Source organism: Triturus cristatus, chromosome 2_1 (genome assembly GCF_964204655.1).
Source record: "Triturus cristatus chromosome 2_1, aTriCri1.1, whole genome shotgun sequence".
NCBI lineage: Eukaryota > Metazoa > Chordata > Amphibia > Caudata > Salamandridae > Triturus > Triturus cristatus.
This window is the reverse complement of record NC_140581.1, coordinates 517,159,688-517,179,983: the sequence shown is the minus strand read 5'-3', so window position 1 is coordinate 517,179,983 and position 20,296 is coordinate 517,159,688. Positions and strand designations below refer to the sequence as shown.

General features: G+C 45.7%; 1 protein-coding gene across 1 annotated transcript in view; it reads right to left on the bottom strand.

The window, feature by feature from the left end:
* Positions 1-20,296, bottom strand: part of LOC146865586 (V-type proton ATPase subunit S1-like protein) — a 214,560-nt gene that overhangs the window by 97,008 nt on the left and 97,256 nt on the right. Inside the window, exons 2-3 of the mRNA XM_085640751.1 lie at positions 9,417-9,457; positions 9,272-9,333 (exon numbers count right to left, since the gene is read on the bottom strand). Of these exons, the coding sequence (XP_085496877.1) occupies positions 9,272-9,333; positions 9,417-9,457 (103 nt within the window). The remainder of the gene's footprint in view (positions 1-9,271; positions 9,334-9,416; positions 9,458-20,296) is intronic.

Sequence of the window (20,296 nt, the reverse complement as noted above, 5' to 3'; positions counted from 1 at the left end):
TAACTGGGGCAAGTCCAAACTGTTCCCCCTCAGTGAATTTGCAGCAATAGAGAATTATACTCCGAGGTAGAAGGTACAGCTCTGGAACTATATCCATATATAGTAAAGCAGATGGAGATTATATGGTATCAGAAGGAGAAGGACTAATGCAATGAACAATATCCGACAAAAAGTTGACTGAAGGACTTTGATGACTGGGCTATGATATTGCAAACTAACTGATCCCATGTTTACTAGGCCTCCTTGAAGAAAATAGGACAGGGAAGGTGAGACAACAATTAAATATGACTAAATAAAGATTGACTTGTGATTTAGGCATCACCAGGAGTGTGGGGAAAGCCCACAAATAAGAAATGCGGAACAGAGTAATATGTATGTTTCCTGTAAACTGCAAAATATATTACTTTACTGGGTACGCTATAGGTTCAAAGACAATAGCTGGCCTTGGGGAAAAAGAAAGGAGATGAATCTAAAATATAACACTGAAAGAATGAGTTATAAGAAATCTATGATTAGGACTCTGACAATGGACAGATTGCATATTAAGCTTTTCCGTATCTGGGATTACAATGTTCTATACTTGAACTATATTGATGTTACTCGTTACTTGTTTGCAGGCAATACCACATCTGGAACAAAAAGCAAAAAAAAAGGTTTTATTAAAAAAAGTTTCACGCTGCCTCAATTGATCATCTAATTATAAAGATTTGGGATTGTCCCTGGCAATCAAATTAACATGGAAAAATCTCAAAAACTTAATTTAACACTCCCACCCCCAATAATTTGTACTCAACTTTCCAACCTAACCACCTAACCACCTTCCCAACCCCCCTCTCCAATCCTGGCGATCTCCTGCCTCACCCCAGCAAACACTAAATGACGTGAAGTACACAGAAGAGATCCCATATTGGGACACAATCTAGGGCAGCACTAATTGTGGCATGATGGCTCTTGTGTGTTGTTGGTGATAGGTAGAACCTGTAAATATTTGGGGCATGTAACCTCCATGACCTTTGTGAACAGCATACTCAGGCAAGCGTTCCTAAGGAACTCAAAGCTGTCTTCTCTGCCAGCTAATACCAAGAAGAACTTTTCCTTCCCAAGCATTCCCAAACTTGGTATATCTAGGTTCTATGCGTAGGTATGTCCTCTGCGCACCAATAACTTAGAATGGCTTGTTTATCAGCACCTAACAGAAGAGTGATCTGACAGCCTTTGTGTGCTATCAGGGCAGAGGAAAGTTAATCTACAGCACCCAGGATAATGTATGCCGGGAATCTTCGCAACTGATTCCCGGACATCTGATCAAATTCATCCACCACATTCTGCTAATACCTCTGGAGCTTAGGGCAGTGCCACAACAAATAGAGGAGGAGCCCAGAGTTGCCACAGTTCGTCCATAAAAAGTTCACTCTTATAGGAATTCCCTTGTGTAGCCTACTAGAGTATAGTATCAATAGGTTGCAATCTTCATGTGCGTCTGCCTCGTTGGTGTGCTACAGGTGCTCAAACGGGGCCTCCAAATAATTTCTGCCCATTTTTTGTTTGTGTTCATCCTCCCAATTTCTGCCCCCTACCTTACCTGATCTGCTATCCTTACCCTGGGGAGTTCAGTGTTGAGGGCTTTATAAATTTCAGAGATTAATCAACTATTGTCAATCTTAAGGAAAATCCACTCTTCAATAGAGGGAATAGCTCTAGGGACACCCAATGTTGCACTTGAGCATAGTGCATTCTCTCAGGTTCCTGAAGGCCATAATCCCATCTGATTTGGTCAAACGTTTCAATGCCTTGAGGGTCTGACAGATTGCCCACCTGTTTACAGTTGGCATTCTGCAAACTGACTATGATCGAAGTTAGGAGTAAAATCTGTGTTCTATGACAGGAGTAAGAGGGGTGGGTAAGAGGAGAGTCCCTTCCTAAGGATGACCCTATCCCAAGATGAAAGTATTGTTCGAATGATGGGGGAAGAGTAAAGGCCCTATGAACAAGCTCTCCTAGGTAGCCAGGGAATATTCCATATATGGCTGACCGCAATTATTTGGGCTATGAAACATCAGGCTTTTTCCGTGGTTGGTCTCCCCCATTCCACCATATATCTAAGCTGGGTTGCGTGGAATAGGTTGCTCTCTGCCGAACTCCAAGCTCTCCCTCATAGTATTCTTTCAAAGCCTAGCTCTCCTGTACCCCTAAATAAAGGTGTTAATTGTACTCGCAATATCTTTTTTAAAGGACCAATCACAGATTGCAAACTAAGGGATTGGGCCAGGAACAGAAATCTAGGTAGGGCCGACGTTTTAACTGCAGCGGTGCAGCCTAACCACGAGATGCTACTTTTGAGGCTCAGTATGGAGAGCTTTCAGCAGATCCATATAATTTACCCTGGTTGTGTCTTCTAGTGTAGGATATATCTTAAACCCTAGAAACATAATATATTTATCAGCTCAAATGAAGGGATAACATGCCCATATTCCCTCGACTTACCCAGGTGGGAGAGATACATTTAGAAGCTCTGACTACTGAAAATGTCATTTTAAAGTCCAAAACTAGGCTACATTTGGTCATCCTATTCCAAAATGTGCAGTTGTGAATGTATTGGGTCAGTTTGCATTAATAAAACGTCATCAGCATATAGACAGATTTTGGGCTCTTCTTTAAATATAATACCCCTTTGATATATTTGTTTTATATGGAGAGTGTTTCCTCCAAAATGAAAGTAAGCCCTTTTGTCGACTCCCCTCTATGATGACCTCCTTCTTTTTACAATAATGCCCCAAGGTGAGGATATCAGGAGGACGGGAGTGCTCCATGTTGGAACATCTACTCTATGTGTCTGGTCCATAGTTATCTCTGATTACGACAATTCCGGTGGATATATATATATATAAAGAGCTGAATGGCATAAAGCTCATCATTGTCAGCCTTTGCTAACAGTAGGACCCCTCTAATGCAAGCCCTTTTGTTGTCTGGAGCTTTTTTCCAGGTCCTCCATGTTCTCACAATGTAAGGAGCTGTTGAGTATTGGCTTCAAGTTCAAATTCCATGGCATCCTTGTAGTCCTGCAGAACTCTACTTTGTGACCTGGAGCTGTAACATCCTGTTTAAAGCCCTGCAGATCTTTAGAGAAATCATTACAAAGATGTGCTATATCCTCTTGCATGCTTATGCAAAGTTCCTCAATAAAGGGCCAGTTGATTGGGTCCTTTAGAAGCCTCATCTCCCCCTTCTGACCATCATTGTTGCAGATCTGTGCACTGGTCAACATATCCTTTATGCTAGACTCTTTCTTAATCCTCTCTGAGAACATCATGGCAGGGTCACTGAAGGAACTGCAGGATTGGGGTGCATGAGTATATGCCTTCGTCTGCTTCAACTAATCTCAGCCTCTATGTTCTGGTACTATTGATAGATAGCCAGCCTGCGGCCTTATGTCAGAGAAGAAAGCAGGGGTGCTCGAAGACGCACTCATAATCTTGGGCCAGGCAATCATGTAGTAAGTACAATTCCCTCCATGAAGACTAGCGAGAACGAGGCCAAGGCTGTGGACAAATCCTTTAATGCCCACTAGACTGGCCACAAGGTGCGCTGTTGTAGGCAGCCGAAGTGAGAGGGACAAACGGAGTACAACCCTGATTTCAGGGGCGTGCCCCGCGATTAGACTCCAGGAGAAGCTGCTGGGTGGTACAAGCTGAGGGCCTTAGTCTTTGTCTCCCAATAGGCACCACCATGCAAGCACCCACCATGCGATAAGGCTATTACACTCATCCAAGCCAGACCCTGCTGGGTCTCTGGCATTTCTTTAGTGTATCCAAAAGCCCCATAGGAATCCCAGGGGCCAGCGTGGTTGTACCAACAGTCAGACCCATCCCGCTTTGTCTCACTTCGTTATTGCCCTCACTGTGGCTCCTTCAGGGCCCTCCAGACCCTGTGCCAGGTGCATTTCAGCCCATAGCCTCACTATGCTCGCTGCTACCTGCAGAGAAGGGGCTCCACTCACAGACCCAACAGTACTCCTCTTTGCAGCCCAGTAGGGATTAGTTCAGGAACTTTAATTTAGGCAAGAACCTCTCTGCTCATGGCATGGCAGCACCACTCTGGTCCAGTCCTAGCAGCCTCGCCTTGCACTGCAGGACTGCTTTAATCACTGCTGGGAAAAATCTTTGTCCCCGTATGCCCGGGTATGCCCGGGATTCTGCTGCAGGCCTTTAAACCTGCGCCCACTCTTCATCAGCCATCTTGTCTTAATGTTGACGCGCTCACTCGCCATGGGCGAAATCTCAAATGTCAGTGAGCCTGTGATTGGGCCGTCCGCCTGCCCAGGGAGTCCCCATAAGCTCACCCCAATACAGTCCGCCGGTAACCAACTCCCAAGACTGCTTGTATAATCCAGGCCCAAGCAAAGAGAGGAACTGGAGTGTCCCATTCCTCTGTCATCTTTGCTCGACCCCCAAACTTTATTATTTTTATTTTTGCCCATTGCACTTTAAAATGATCTTCATTTTTAAACTGGCAAATTGAATCACTTTCTGTGTGAAAATTTTTAACAGGTCTTGAATACTTATTAGGGGAATCTTCATGATTGTTTGTGGCTTGCCCCTTGCATGTTAAAGCGGGATTAGTTAAAGTCCACAAAAAACAAGGTCTTCTTAACTCGCTTTGGGGCATATCATCAAGGCGCCGCGATAAAATTATCGCTGCTCTAGCGTCCGTTTTCGGGTGAAAAGCGGAGAGAATGTTATGGCACTATCAGCAAGGACACGCTAACACATGTTCCTATGCCTCTGCGCCGGTTTCCCTAACGCCCATCTTTGCAACACCAATGATATGCAAAGTGAGCGTACCCTGCTAAACTAACGTGGAGAATGTCACTAACAGACATTACTCCAATTATCAAGCTAATCGCTAACCTGTGTAGCGACGGGAAAAGTACAGCTAATCGCGCTTATCGCAGGTTTGCTTACGCCTGCTGTTTTTCAACTGACTAAGCCATTATAGTCTATGGGTGGTGGATCATAATGATGAGACCACCCTGCCCTATCATCAAGGTATCGCCTATCGCTGTGCGATTATCGCTGGATTTCCAGCGATAATCGCACATTTTACAGCTATCGCTGGATTTATTATTGCATTGGAGATAAGCGCTGCTGATAGCGCGCTATCTCTGCAATAGAATCCAGCGATAGCCGGCGATATTTATCCTCGTGCTAAGCGCGCTTAGCGATAGTTATCGCCAGCTGTTGCTGATATGCCCCCTAGTTTTGTTCCTTGTGAGAAAAAGGAGCACAACAATTTCCTGGTCGACTCTTTCAGCACCATCTTAGAGGGTCAGTGTTCTAGATGTGCCAAAGGGTCTATTTACATAAAATAGTTGCCAGCTTGCTCCTGGTATTTAAATGTGTGTGCTAAGGCAGATGCAGAGCTCAATTCTCAGAGTAATATTTCCTGACTTGCTGAAAGTAAAACTTGATTATTTTTAACATAGATTTTAGCACATTGCATTTTGAATGTATCTCCATTTTTAAACTGCTCAATGTTATCACCTCCTGAACATGACTTTAGGTGGGTTTTGAAACCTTATCAGGAGATTGACCAAGATTGTTTGTGGCTTTCACCTTGCATTTTAAAGTCGAGTTAGTTAAAGTCTACAAAGCGAGATCTTCTTAATTCGCTTCATTCCTTATTGGGTAGGAGCTCCACCACTTGCTGGTCGACTCTCTCAGCACTATCTTAGAGGGTCTGGACCCACCGGGGCCATTTAAACAAGCTGGCTGCATGTTCACACAACAAACGCACGCTGCAGGGGCATCAGCAGTGCACCAAAGGCAAGCCATCTGCACGTGCATGTGCTCAACCAGGACCTGGAAAGCCAATTTGCTGGATTCAGAAGGTATTCACCTGAGGAACTTAAAGCATTAAATCTTGTAAGTACTCCCCTAACCCCCATGTTAAATTTATTCTTCTAAAATATGGCATCCCAAAACAACAATAGAAGAAATCATAATGTCCTTCATCAATCAATTTTGATTTATTGACCTCAGTCAAACTAGATATGCTGTTATCAACATAGACCTGACTATCAGATGCATCTACTCTGCATTTGTTAACTGCGCTTCCGTAAGACTACTATGGAGTAAACTCCAACAGAGCAGTGAACAAAGTAGAAGGACGGGTGGAGTGGCTGCCATGATAAAGCATGGACTTCTCGTTGCCAATTTATTAATCAACTCTATTGCAGTTACCTACATGTTACAGCAAAATCTAGATTTAGTTCATTCTCTAATGATCTGAATCTTTTTGCTGACAAAATCAAAGAAAGTATTACAAAAGAACAAAAAATTATAATCAAAGCTGTCAATAATGAAAGGTATAAAATCGCATTATCAGAATTCAGACTCTTGGATACAGAATCAATAAAAAACTTAACGAGAGAGGTTAAGTCAGGGCCACCTCCTGATACTGCCCTACGGAAGTTATGATAATGATATCTCCAATAATCATAACACTTTTGCAATCAATTCTTAATACTGCTTGTCTACAAGGCGAAGAACTGAAAACCTATAAAAGACATTGCAATTGCCCTTTAAAAAAAACAGGTGATGACCTCTTCTACTTCCAGTCTTTCTGTTGCCATATAGTGCTAAAATATTGGAATCACATCAGGCGTGAGAAATTCGCAACTGAACTGTCTACAAGCATACCTGGATCCATTACAAGTTGACTTTCGGCCAGTCCACAATACAACAACAATGAATATTATCTGTTGTGGATGATTTAAGAGCTGATTTGGACAAGGGCCTACTGCCTACACTTTTCTTATTGGATTCATCCGCTGCCTTTGACAGAGTGGATCCCGAAATCCTGTAGGCCGGTGTCCAGGCAGCAGGTATAAACGGCCCTCCCCTTACCTGGGTGAAATCTTATCTGAAGGATCAGACACATGCAGTCCAATTAGCCCCATTTTTAGCAGAAATCGGTCCAGTAAAATGGGGAGTCCCTCAAGGATCTGCGTTGCCTCCTCATGTGTTTAATGTTGATGTTAGACCCTTAATAAGTAAGACAGCTGATTACTGTCTCACTGACAGTTCGCTGTGCGAGACTGTTGACTATATATTTATACTGATTACTTACAGATAGTGCTCTGTCTAGAAGGAAATACAACTTCTCAACAGGACTTCCAAAATACTATATGTTTCATCCACAGATGAATCAGAAATAATCACTTAAAATTGAACGCAGATAAAACAGAACTAGTGATAATGAACAACAAAAACATGTCTCTGTACCCACTGTAACCGGCCTGCTTCCCATTGCCGAAAGCCTAGGTGTAATAATTTATAGCCACCTCTCTGTGAAGCCCCAAATAGACCCCATGGTCTCCAAAGACGATCAGAAAGTTACTATCTTATTTTTCTATGGAGGGAGTTAAAACAATAAGGGAAGCTATTATTTGCCCCAGACTTGATTATACGAATGCCACCTATTTAAGAATTCCAAAGAATGACCGGCACAGATTATTACAATTGGTACAAAATTTAAAAGCAAGACTCATCTTGAAAGCTTCTAAGAAATCATATTGCGTCACTTTTAAACAACTGCACTGGCTGCAGGTAACACAAAGGGGCATATTATCAAGGGCTGGCGATAAACTTATCGCCGCATTAGCGTCCGTTTCCAGCCAAAAGGCGGCAATAACTTTATCGCTTTATCAACAAGGACACGCTAGCGCGTGTTTTGCTGACTTAGCGCCCGTTTCCAGCACGCCTAACTTCGCCTCGCTAATGAGATGCAAAGTAGGCGTGCCTGACACAACTCCATGGTTAAATATCGCAAAGGCAGCTTCAGGATATTAACTACAATGGCCCGGCCAGCGTTGCGATGGACAAAATCGCACTGACTGGCGTTTATCAGTGGATTTTAACGTCTGCTAAAATCCAGATTTATGTATACATAACATTGGGGGTGGATTATGGTGATACAACCACAGGGTCGCATCAGCAAGGTTATCACCGTTTACAAGTGAACATCGCTGGTTTTCCAGCGATGTTGGGCCATTTCCCCGCTATCGCTGGAATTTTCATCACCAATGCGCTAAGCGTTGTTAATATAGCGCTAGCTTGGTAATCAATTCCAGCGATAATTATCGCTGCCGCTTGATGATATGCTCCAAAGGATTCTGTTTAAAACACGTTGCCTTTGTTTTTAAGGATTTACATAGTATGTTCATAATTTTGTAGCGAAACATGTCATCAGTACTTACCTTAACGTGTTCTACGCGCCTCCTCGGAAACCTATACAATCGTGCCTACATTGTTTAAACATAATCTTGGAGGACGAAGCTTTTCTGTAATAGCACCAAAACAATTGATCGTATTCCTGCTTCTTTATGAGAGGAAACTGGATTTAAATACTCTAGAAAGAGTTTTAAAACATGGCTACGTAGGCACGCCTATTCTTGTTGATCCTTTGTTTGTGGCTTTTGGTACATCTCAACTGATCACATTAACTACTAGTAAAACTATGGGGCATATTATCAAGAACGACATTAAAATTATCGCTGCTTTAGCGGCAGGAAACTGCTGCTAAAGTGGCGATAATGGGCTTGATACTATGCCCTTGAGAATTCCAATAGAAGCCCAGGTTCACACCAGAACATGGGCTTCTATTGGAATTGTCAAGGGCATATTATCAAGCCCATTATCGCCGCTTTCCTGCCGCTAAAGCGGCAATAATTTTAACGCCGTTCTTGATAATATGCCCCTATGAATCCAGCTGTCTTTTAGTGCAGTAATGTCACACCTCGTAAATGCTATACAGCACGGGGAAATATTCACCAGCTATAGCATTACATCATCATTCTATATTCCACGACTCAGAATGGGGAATAACGCTTTAATAGTACATGTTTCTCCCTGTTCCTAGGTGCAAAAGCTTACAATGATGTGGTTTTCCGCACACAAATTATGCCAAACTATATTGTCTAAAAATCATTTGGAAAAACTCAGGGGTGCGGTATTTACAGCAAAATTCCTGATCCCTATTCAAGTGCGAACTCCTATTTGTGGCTGAATCAGGATTCCCGTGGGAGTCATCATGAATGCCGATATGTTTTCATAAATGCTAAAATAAAATACATTAAATCATTTCTACACCTTCTGAATACACTTTCAGAAAAATAATAAAAATCATCACAGCAAATGCGCTTTTTCTAAAATGTACGTAACTTTAGCACAAATAAGCATTTCACTAAACGCGTATATATATTTTTTCTAACCTGTATAACTGCAACTTGCTTTTGCCACTGTTTTGGTTTAACTCCGTCGTTCTTAATTTGGCCTGCGAAAGGAACAGTGTATGTTTTAACATCTGGGATTTTGCACTTAACAGCACATGCATCATCTGAAAATTGCATGTCTTACCATTTGTTCCAAGCGGCTGTTTCTCCAAATCCACTTGTGAGCTGTAATAAAATTGGAAAAGTGAAATACTAACTCCCAATAAGATATATTTATTTAAAAAACATATTTGGTCTACGTTTTTTAATGAATTGCTGACCCACATGCGAAAATGAACCATAGCAGCCATGCTAAAATAAATGTATTATCAATTTTTTAGGTTTTTATAGGATATAAAGCATTAAATGAAGAGTGGATACATTTCATGATTACTGTGCTAAATTCATCAAAGCAGAATATACCCCACACAAAAATATGACCATTTGGCTTTGAATTTACCTTGCCCTTGAAAGAAAAAAAGGAAAAGAATTGGCTTAACTCTAATACAAAGCGGCTGGGAGGCTAATCTTCACTTAATACCTAGTTAGAGGAGCTTATAAGTGGAAAGAAGTGTAAATTCCCGCTTATCTGCCTGCATTAGCCACCAAGAGAGTGCAACGAGATAGTTAGTGACTGCCGTCAAGCACGAGAAATCGTTCGCCTTTACGCTCCCATGAATATGCAACTGTGATACCATTGATGGTTTCTGTGTAAGATCCACATGGACCTGCATTTCATTGTCATTTTATAAGTATCTTGTGGCAGGATCACAGTCACCTCCTGTAAAGCCTCTGCTACGTCATTAAGAAATGAGTGCAAGGAAAGCCCACATAAAAAGATTCTCCAATCACCTACCAGCTCAAGTTATATCTCCAGCACAATGAAAAATTCCAATTCACACCCTTAGACATAGTGAAATGCCAGGAGCACAGCAAATATATTAATAACGCACAACGTAATACAAATGTTTTAAAGAGAATGTGGCGATCAATTGCTTTTATTTCGTAAAAGACCAATCCCTGTATCTTCTCTTGATTGATAATGGTGGACAATGTGGCAGACATACATAGTACATTCAAGTTGCGAGATCCTCCTGGCTGGTATCTAACAAAGAATGCTCCTAATATTGTATAGTGTGTATAGTATCAGGTACTGCTGTGTGGAACCAACAGGAACACTTTCTAACCCATTGTTGTGAGAAAGTAGGGCAGCCCTAATACACTACGTAGTGAAGGCAATAATCAGACACTGGGGCAAGGCTATTGATTAGTGGGCCAATGACAACGAGTGGTCATTCCCTCCTTTATTTATAGCCTCGGGCCACGTCTGGCCCAAAGGTGTGAGTGCGACACTTCCGGCCTCTCACCGCGAGAACAGGACTGCTTTCCTGTCACATCCCATCTCAACTCCGTCTCTTTTCCTTGTCTTCGGATAGTGGCTCGTGGTGTGGCATGTGTCTCAGCAGAGAGCTTGGGTGGGGATTTTCTCGCAGGCGGTACCTGGGGTGCCGACCTCGGCCAGCTAGGCATTTGGCTGCCTAATGGTCCACCGTTCCCGGTGTCGGGCGGCCTCAACCAATGGTGGGGGTTGGCTATCCACCTGGGCGTCCCACTGGTTGCTTTCGTCGTCCTCTGGTTCTCCCTCCCTCCTTGCGGCATCGTCTTCTCTGGCTGGGGTCAAGGGCTCTCTTTCCACTTCTTTGAACCAGGAGACATTCCTGGTCACCTTTTCTCCCTCTCTCTCCGCTGTCACCATGGTCCTTTTGACATCCCTCACTGTTCAGTGACCGGGTTCATATGGAGTCCGGAATTTTCCCCCGGGCCTCCTGTGCTGAATGATCACCTGATCCCATGGTTGCAAACTGCGGTGCCTGGATCTTCTCTTGTGGCTGGCTGCCTGATTCTGCTGTTCTCGCCGTTCTTTTGTTTCCTTATCGTTATATGTGGGGGGTGTTCAGCCAGGACACACAGGGACGGTGTCTCTCCTTGGTCCATTGAACATGAGCGTCCAGGGCGCTTGTTGGGTGGTGCTGTGTGGTGTGGTTTGGTAATCCCACAGGAACAGCTGTAGTTGGCGTCCTGGGTCTGTGCATTCAGCACCAGCGATCCTCAGTGTCTTGTTGAGCATCCGCATAAACCTTTCGATTTTGCCATTTGCTTGCGGGCACTGGGGGTGATCCGGAGATTCCGTACACCATGAAGCCGCATAAACTCTCAAAACTACCCTCCTTGAAAATGTAAATGTTAAATGTTGTAGACTTGTAAAGCGCACAGCTGCCCCTTCAACGGGGCGTCCCGGCGCTGTAGACCGCTGGGGAACCCGTCCTGGCTATCCCTGTGAGATGGTCCCTTTCTGGGTATCTCCAAGGTGAAACCAGGCATCCCCGGCGTCTGTGGGGGGCCGTTGTAGAGATGAGGCAAGCTTAATGCCCAGAGTTGCCGACTGTGTTCCTGGTTAGAGTAGGTACCGAGGCGAGAATTATCGAGTCTGTTTTGACCCTGGTCCACGACCCTGCCGCGTCGGGAATTGAACCCTGGTCCCTGGCCGATTCTCTGCTTACGGGTCTGCCGCCTCTAACTAGTGAGACACACCTCTCCAGTCCATTGTCGCTCTTGACCTCGTCGGGGCATCTGAACATTGCAAACACCTTTTCCAGTACGGGGGCTTCTTGGGTGAATGCGTTGGAGCTGATAACTTCGACCACGGGGTATTTCGAATAGCTGTCCATTAAAACCAATGTCATTCTGCCATCCGAGAAGCTCTCGAAATCTATGCTTATTTTCTCCCATTGTGTTTTCGCTGGCTTTCTGTCTGAAGGGGAGCCGGGCGCTCTGGCGCACTGGTCAGTTGGCAGGCTGGACACCATCTCACGATCCCTTCCACTTGTTCCTCCAGTCCTGGGAACCAAATCTTCTCTCGCATTCAGGCTTTCATCTTCATGGTCCCTCGGTATCCTCCGTGAGCCAGCTGGGTAATGTAGGGCTGCCAGGACAACAATGCAGGACCCCCGCAGCAGGATTCCCTCCTGGGTCACACTTAGCTCATTCCGTACTCTCCACATCTTGGTGAGGTGTTCTTTCTCCTGCCCTGACCAGTTGTTAGCATCCATTAGGACGTGCTGCCACTCTCCCCTTTGGACAGCGTTGCGCACCTTGATAATGACTGGGTCGGCTTCTGCTGCTTTCTCAATGTCTGCTAGGGTTAGGGCCTTAGGGCATGCAGCCGCAGAGATCATGTTGATGTGTGCTTCCATTGCTTTGGCTTCTCGTAGCCTTCTGCCGAGTTCTTCGCACCTGGTCGATAGATCACCTCCATTGTGTACTGCTGCAGACTGATGGCCCAACGCTCGATCCAAGGGGGTGGATGAGGCGCTGATCCTCTGAAGAGGGGCACCAGCGGCTGGTGGTCTGTGATGACCTTGAAGGGTTGGCCGCAGACGTAAAGGTGGAAGTGCCTGCACGCCCACCTTATGGCTAGAGCCTCCGTCTCTATTTGGGCGTATCGTGCTTCGGTGGGTGAAACAGACTTGCTGGCGAACGCCAGGGCAGCCCATCTTCCTGTTTCTTGTGCCAATACCGCTCCTAAGCCCACCGGGTTGGCACCTGCAAGGAGCTCCATGTGCTCGGCAGGGTCGAAGTACACCAGGGTGGTGTTGTCAAGGAGAGCACTCTTGATACTTCAGAATGCTGCTTCCTCTTGTTGTTCCCATTTCCACTTGGTGTCTACTCATGTGAGGTTCATTAATGGATCCGTGATGGTGGCGAGGTCTGGAATGAAACAGCCACAGTACATGGCCATTCCCAGGAATTTCTCGCTGGAAGAATAGGCACTTCTCCTGGTGTAGAGTGACCCCATAGTCTTGGAGGCGTTTGAGGGTGCCTCAGAGATGCCGATAGTGCTCGTCTGCCGTGGGGCAGTGAATGAGAATATCAACAATGATGTTTAGTACGCCTGGCAGCCCCGTCAGGATTTCTCATATTGAGTCCCCGACACCCACCGACCACGCACGCAACCTGGGAATCATCCTCGACTCAACGCTCTCAATGACCAAGCAAGTCAACGCTGTCTCCTCCTCCTGCTTCAACACCCTCCGCATGCTCCACAAGATCTACAGATGGATCCCGACAGATACAAGAAAGACAGTCACCCAGGCCCTCGTCAGCAGCAGACTCGACTACGAAAACACCCTCTACGCGGGAGCCCCGACCAAGCTCCATAAAACGACTACAACATATCCAAAACGCCTCGGCACGACTGATCCTCGACATACCACGACACGGCCACATCACCCCCCACTTGAGAAACCTGTACTGGCTCCCCGTCAACAAGAGGATATCCTTCAAGCTCCTCATCCACGCACACAAAGCACTCCACAAGACCGGCCCAGCCTACCTCAACAGACTGCTCTCCTTCTACATCCCCAACCGCCAGTTACGCTCCGCCGACCTCTCACTCGCCACCATCCCGCGCATCCGAAGAACAACCACCGTCGGGAGATCCTTCTCCCACCTCGCCACCAAGACATGGAACACCCTCCCACTGAGCCTACGACAGACCCAAGACCTGCTAACCTTCAGGAGGATACTCAAGACCTGACTGTTCGATCAGCAGCGCCCCTCCCCAGCGCCTTGAGACCCTCACGGGTATGTAGTGGGCTTTACAAATGATTGATTGATTGATTGATGGATTGACTGGAACACCTCTGCGGCAGAGGATATCCTAAAGTTGAGGCGCTTGTAACGCCGCAGCCCCAGATGGGTGCTGAACGTTGTAATGTATCTGCTCTCTTCTGCCAGGACTAGTTGTGGTACCCCGCATTTAGGTCTAGCTTTGAAAACCACTGGGATCCGTTGACATCAGCCACTATTTCGTCCATCGTTGGTGTGATGTGGCGCTCCCTCTGGATGGCCTATTTGAGGAGGCGCATATCTATGCATAGTCTAATTTTTCCCAGTTGCCGAGGTTTCTCTGCGATGACCATAGGGGACACCCAGGGGGTTGGCCACGACACTCTTTCTATTACTCCTTGGTCTTCGAGCTTCTGTAATTCCTGCTCCACCAGTGGCCGGAGGTGAAAAGGGATTCGTCTGCGGCGGAGTGCCATCAGGGTCACCGAGGGATCAATATGTAACTCCGCAGGAGGTCGTTTGATGCACCCTAAGCCCTCGAAGAGGCTCCCAAATTGTTCCAGTACATCTGTTTGGTTGACTTGCACCCTTCTTGCGAAAGTCACCAGGCCTAGATGCTCCGCTGCATGACTGCTAAGTAGTGTATCAGCCTCTTGGTTGATGACATGGACGGTTGCAACATTTTCGTGGTCTTCTGACTGGATAAGTACAGTCATCTTCCCTCGTAGCGACAGAGGTGATTGACTGCCGTATGCAAAGATCTTTGTCTTGGAGGGTACTAGCATGGGTCTGGGGAGTAGTCGGTTGTATTGCTGGACCCCCATGATGTTTATGGAGGCCCCTTTGTCGATGACAACCTTCATGTCTGACCCGGCTATCTTCAAAGTACACGTGGGTTGGGGCCTTCTTCGCTTCTTCAGTCCCTGGGTGAAAGAGACTAGGTATGTTTCACCCTCGTCTTCGTCTTCTGTTGAAGTATCTTCGACTCTGTATGAGGCCTGCACGTTTCCCTTGGCGCTGCTCCCAGGCGCGACAGTTGGCGCACCATTCTCCTTATGGGCTTGCCGCTCCGGTTGTCTCTCCTTTAATTCTTCTTCTGGCATACCGATGCAAAATGATTCAGGATTCCACAGTGGGCGCAAGTTCAGCCTTGCGCTGGGCACTCTTTGACAGGATGTTCTTCTTGCCCACAGTACCCCCACTTCCCTTTCGGGGCTTCAGGTGGACAGCCTCTCTGTCCACTCCCTTTGTCTCGTGTTCTCACAGTGTCGGCTCGCTCAGTCTTGACAGCCACGCTTTTCTCCGGTGCTCATGTCAGGGCTAGGTCCATCTCGTCCCCCCTTGCTGCCAAGAGGTCATGTGTCCTGGCTAGGACCAGTATTTTATCCAGGGCTATGTTTGGTTGTCTCAGAATCAGCCCCGTAGCGTCTTGCTGCGGCACCCCTGGATTATCTGGGCGCGAATCTCTTCTTTGGGTCGGTCAAATATGTGCTTGACAGCTATTACAGATGCACGTACAAAGCGTCAATTGACTCGCCTTCTCTCTGTTGGGCCTGACGTAGTTTATATCACTCGAAATCCGGGTTCAATTGCGTTCAGCGCTGTTACGACGGCATCATAATCAGTAGATGCTCCTGGGTTTGGGAGATGTTTGAACAGGAGGTACACTTCCTCTCCTGCATAATGGAGGTGTAGCGACCATTTGCCCACACCTTCTGTCTCTCTTGTCGCCACAAAGTAGTTTTCAAGGCATCCTAACCACGTCTTCCACAGTGGGGACGCTATGGTAGGGTCATCAAGCTCACTAAATGGGGGTAGTACGCCGGTAAGGGCGTGCTGCATGACGATGTGGCTGGGTTGCAGGGCTGAATTCTCTTCCTCCCCCATGTTGTAGGAGTGTGGACCTTTATGGGTGGTATCACCCTCACCTGGACTCTGTGTGTGTTGTTATATTTTTTTCTCCCTGTGTTCTGCTTTTCCTTTCTCTTTCCTTATGTTTCCTCAGCCTTTGTGCGTCTGTTCTCACTCCTCTCCTTCCTGCCCTTTTGACTTCTTTCCTTTGCGCTTGCACGTCCCAATGGTTGTTTCTTTTTTTTTCTTTTTTATTTTCATCCTGGGCTGCGCTTGCCCCTTGTAGGCACTCAGCCTCTTCCCCTCACTGGGCCTGGTGGTGCCTCTCTTCCTGCAGCACAGGTGTCAGGCGCATGTAGGGGTGTGGTGCCATGCTGGGCGTCTTGGCTCGCGCTAGGCCAGCTGCCGCTGCTGGGTGGGGGCACTCTGGATGAGCACGGACGTGGTAGGACAGCTCCTGGGGGTAGAGCCCAGCGGGATGGTGATCGGCGCGTGTAAGCTGATCCTACCTGCTCCGTAGGTGGAGGGGTTGCCGGTCACGTGATGACGACCTCCAGCCGTAGAGAGCACCATCGCCGGGTGCAGTACTCAGGCAGCTTTGCCGTTGCTGCTGAGGTGTGGAGGCCACCAAGTGGTGACCTCCACTGTTGTTGGCCGGTGAGCCCGTTTCCGTCTCGTTGCCAGTGTTGTGAGGTTGTAAGGCAGGCCTAATACACTACGCAGTGAGGGCAATAATCAGACACAGAGGCAATGCTATTGATTAGTGGGATAATGACCACGAGAGATCATTCCCTCCTTTATTTATAGCCTTGGGCCATGCCTGGCCCGAGGGTGTGAGTGCAACACTTCCAGCCTTTCACCGGGAGAACAACAGGAATGCTAACCTGCCACACCCATCATTATACAAAGGCTTTTTTACACGCCATTCACTTCTGGGTAGAAGGACAACCTTCGGTACCAGCAAACATCGATTTGTGCTCCAGTGGCCAGAATTTGAGGATTTTCATAAAGTGTGCCTAGGCCCTCTTACCCAAACTTGCAAGTGTTTCCTATTGGGGATTTGAAGGTTGGGGTACATACCAGAAAGGTTGTTGGAAGACATTGACTCCTTTGTTCAATCAGTGGAGAATTTCTGGGAATCAAATAGAGTAGTGTGATATGCAGCCGCGGCCTGTGCAGGTAAGAGCGGTGGGGCATGGGTGGGGGGGATATTTCGACAGACGGTGACGAGTGAAAATTCAATATTTATTTAATTTTCCCTTCTCATCTTCCGTCAAAATCCACGCCCACCCGGCCCCATAGCCCCACCGCTCTTACCAGCACGGGCCACGGCTGGGCATCTGTGCCCTCCAACTAAGCAAATACAGTCTTTCCCAAATAAAGGAGAGGCATGCCCTCAGTACCACCATGTACATGGTTAGGATGTTGAAACATCCTACTGGGGCAAACCCAAGAAACAGATACAAAGCGTCCAAGAGATTATCAGTAGTAGGTAAAAAACTGCTGTGGGTTAAAAATATTAGATATCCAACTTACAAGCAAGATAATTAAAACACATTGAGGGTGGTTAATCACCTCACAGGGAAACAGGGAGAAGGCTACAAAAATGTCACAAGGTTGCTTCAGTTGACATTGAAAACTAGTACAAATTACCATATCGGTGGGTTCCATACTTTTGAAAGAATTTTGTTCAACTGAACCCTCCCCAGCAGCAGCGTTCTCAGGGCCTGGATACCCTCAAGGGTGATTAGCTACGCTTTATAAGTCCGGATTGTTTGATAGATCTACTGAAAGGCACCCAAATCCTTTCTGCTCGACTGTACTCCAATGCTAAGTGAATAAAAAACACAGACGAGATTCTATTCTACATACCAGACATGAATAGCATCTGTTATCATGCATGCTAAAACCATGCATGGCTTAACACCGCAGTCTATTGCACAACTGTGTCGTTACCACGAATTACAACTCAAGTCATTACAACGACTTGCTTTAGGGAAGGCTGGACTGTGTAATAGTTTAAATTACTATTCCAACTCCTGTTGATGTATCAGTAGTGAAGATGTTGGACTTACAATCCAACACCAGTACAACATCACATTCCCTAAAGCAAGTCCTTGTAATGACTTGCGTTGTAATGGAACTCGTGGTAACGTCGCGGTCATGGTACTGACTGCCTTGTAAAGGCACTATGTTGTAAAGACTGTGTTGTATTAGATGTTTCCCACCAGACACCAGTGCTAAGAAATACATTTTCTATGAAACATAATCATATAAATCACTGACATGAAGGCGGATTCAGTCTTGATATACCAGAAATCATGCCCAACTAAAGGAAATATTCGGTAATGTCTATGACATTAGCACAGGTATGATGCAGACAACCCTGATACAGTTCAAAAAGCACTCCAAAACCTGAAGAAAATGACAGCAGAACAACCATACCATTTGAATCAAGACAAGCTGTCACCTAAATGACATTAGGCCTACTAGGGACACTTAGTCTAGGTTGTAAGGCTGCAAGCACAATTGGCAAAACAGGCATCAACCCTCAATAGAGGACTAAGACATCCAGTAAGAAAGCAAATTCCTTTTTTCAGATTATCAAGCTGAAGTAAAACAGAATTTAGTTGAGAACACATATTCCAGATACCTCTCATACTCTACAGAAATATCTACAAGGAAGACCCAGCACAGCAAATTAGCAGGACAGCAAATCACAACAGCAGTGCAATATCATCAATGACACAATAGGGGGACAAGCAGAAACTACGATCCACCTAGGAAAGACTGAGTGAGAATGTTCTGGAGTAGTAGACTAACACTGTATTAAAGGCTTATGACAAAAAGAGAACCCTACACTCTACGGACCATTTCAAAACCTACCCCAAGACATCCCAACAATAAATCCTATTTAAAGGCAAACGGGATGTCATCCATTAAGATTCACAGTCTGGGGATGTCCATGGTGCCCAAGCACAAGATCCAGGGTACTCTCAAATGCGCCTCTAGTTGAGCGATTAGTATTGCCCAAAAGTGGTCCACACTAAGAACAGGTTAGCTACAAGGCCCAACTCCAGCGCAATCACAATCAGAAGGCAGAAGTACGCTGATAGCTAACCCATGCTCTCAATCACAATTGGATTTACTGACACAAAGTCAGCCCATAAACACCCACTCGACACTCTTACGGTGATAGAAGAAAGTTTATGTCTAATAATGTAGGCTTATAGAAACATGGTTAACAGGCAACTGGATTACCATCGCCAAGGAGATGATCATTTGTTTATCCATCAGGGATCTTCTTTATCACCCCTTCTATTCAACATTTTAAACTTACCTTTATGGAACAACTCACTGAACAATACTGTCAAGAATTTCAAATGTATGCAAATGATAAACATATCCAGCAACAGCTGAAGTCTTAAAATTGGAAATCAGACCAGGTGAAGATAATACTATCAAACATAAGCACGAATGGGGATATCACAGGATCCCTCATTCTGAAAGAAAGAGAAACTTTTCAATATAGGAGGAATGGGATACACTCTGCCTAGTCGAACATGCGCTTCATAAAAAGTATCCCATACCAAACTCGTTTGATATGAGGAAAAAAAATGTTTTTAACACTTTATTTATGGATTTTTATACATGAACAAACAGAACAAAGTTGTTCACTGTCAATTTCCAAACATGTAGTCATACACATACAAGGATGTACAAGTATGCCAAATGGCGTACAACCAAAAAGTCCCATCTGATGTCCAAAATCAAAATCAAATAATCGCTGTCAGTCCCGCAATGTAGGAGATCACAACCGCCGCCCCGATTTTATTAGACCCACCAGTCATATCATAGGCAAAGAAACAAAAGTCAAACATAATAATCATTATTACTGGAAGAATAATGTTATCTAACATCATTTGTATTGAAAAACAATGATCCAATCAACCAACTCTAGTCGGGACTATACCTTGCTTCAGTTGTGTATTGGACAGCTGCCTATGTGACTCAACATATGTCCTGAATGGACCCCATATGTCTCTGGGGTGAGGGGAAGTAGGTAAAATGGTGGAGTATATCTCGCTATTTGTGTTGCAGGATGCCAAACTGCCCAGTCAGCTCTTCAACGTGGGGACTGATCTACGACCCCAATGAATTGCGACCTCTCTTTTGGCCAATAACAAACCCAGCGCTGCAAATTTCCGCAAATTTTTGGGAAAATTGACCACATAGCCAAGCAGAGACACTTCAGGAATGAGGACTAGGGGCAGACCGATCATTTTGCCCAGTGTCTTGTGCACCGATTCCCAATAGGGCTGTAGGAGTGGACATGTCCATGTGAGGTGTGTGAAATCGGCATAGGGAGCTGCGCATTTAAAACAATCATGGGGTCTTGACTGATCTAATCTGTGGGATTTGGCTTGTGTAATGTACATCCTGTCTAAAAACTTGAAATGCAGCAGTTTATGTCTACTGTTAAGGGAAATGTCCCTCGTGACCACACAGCAGTCGGCCCACTGGTTCTCCGTGATTGAGTGGCCG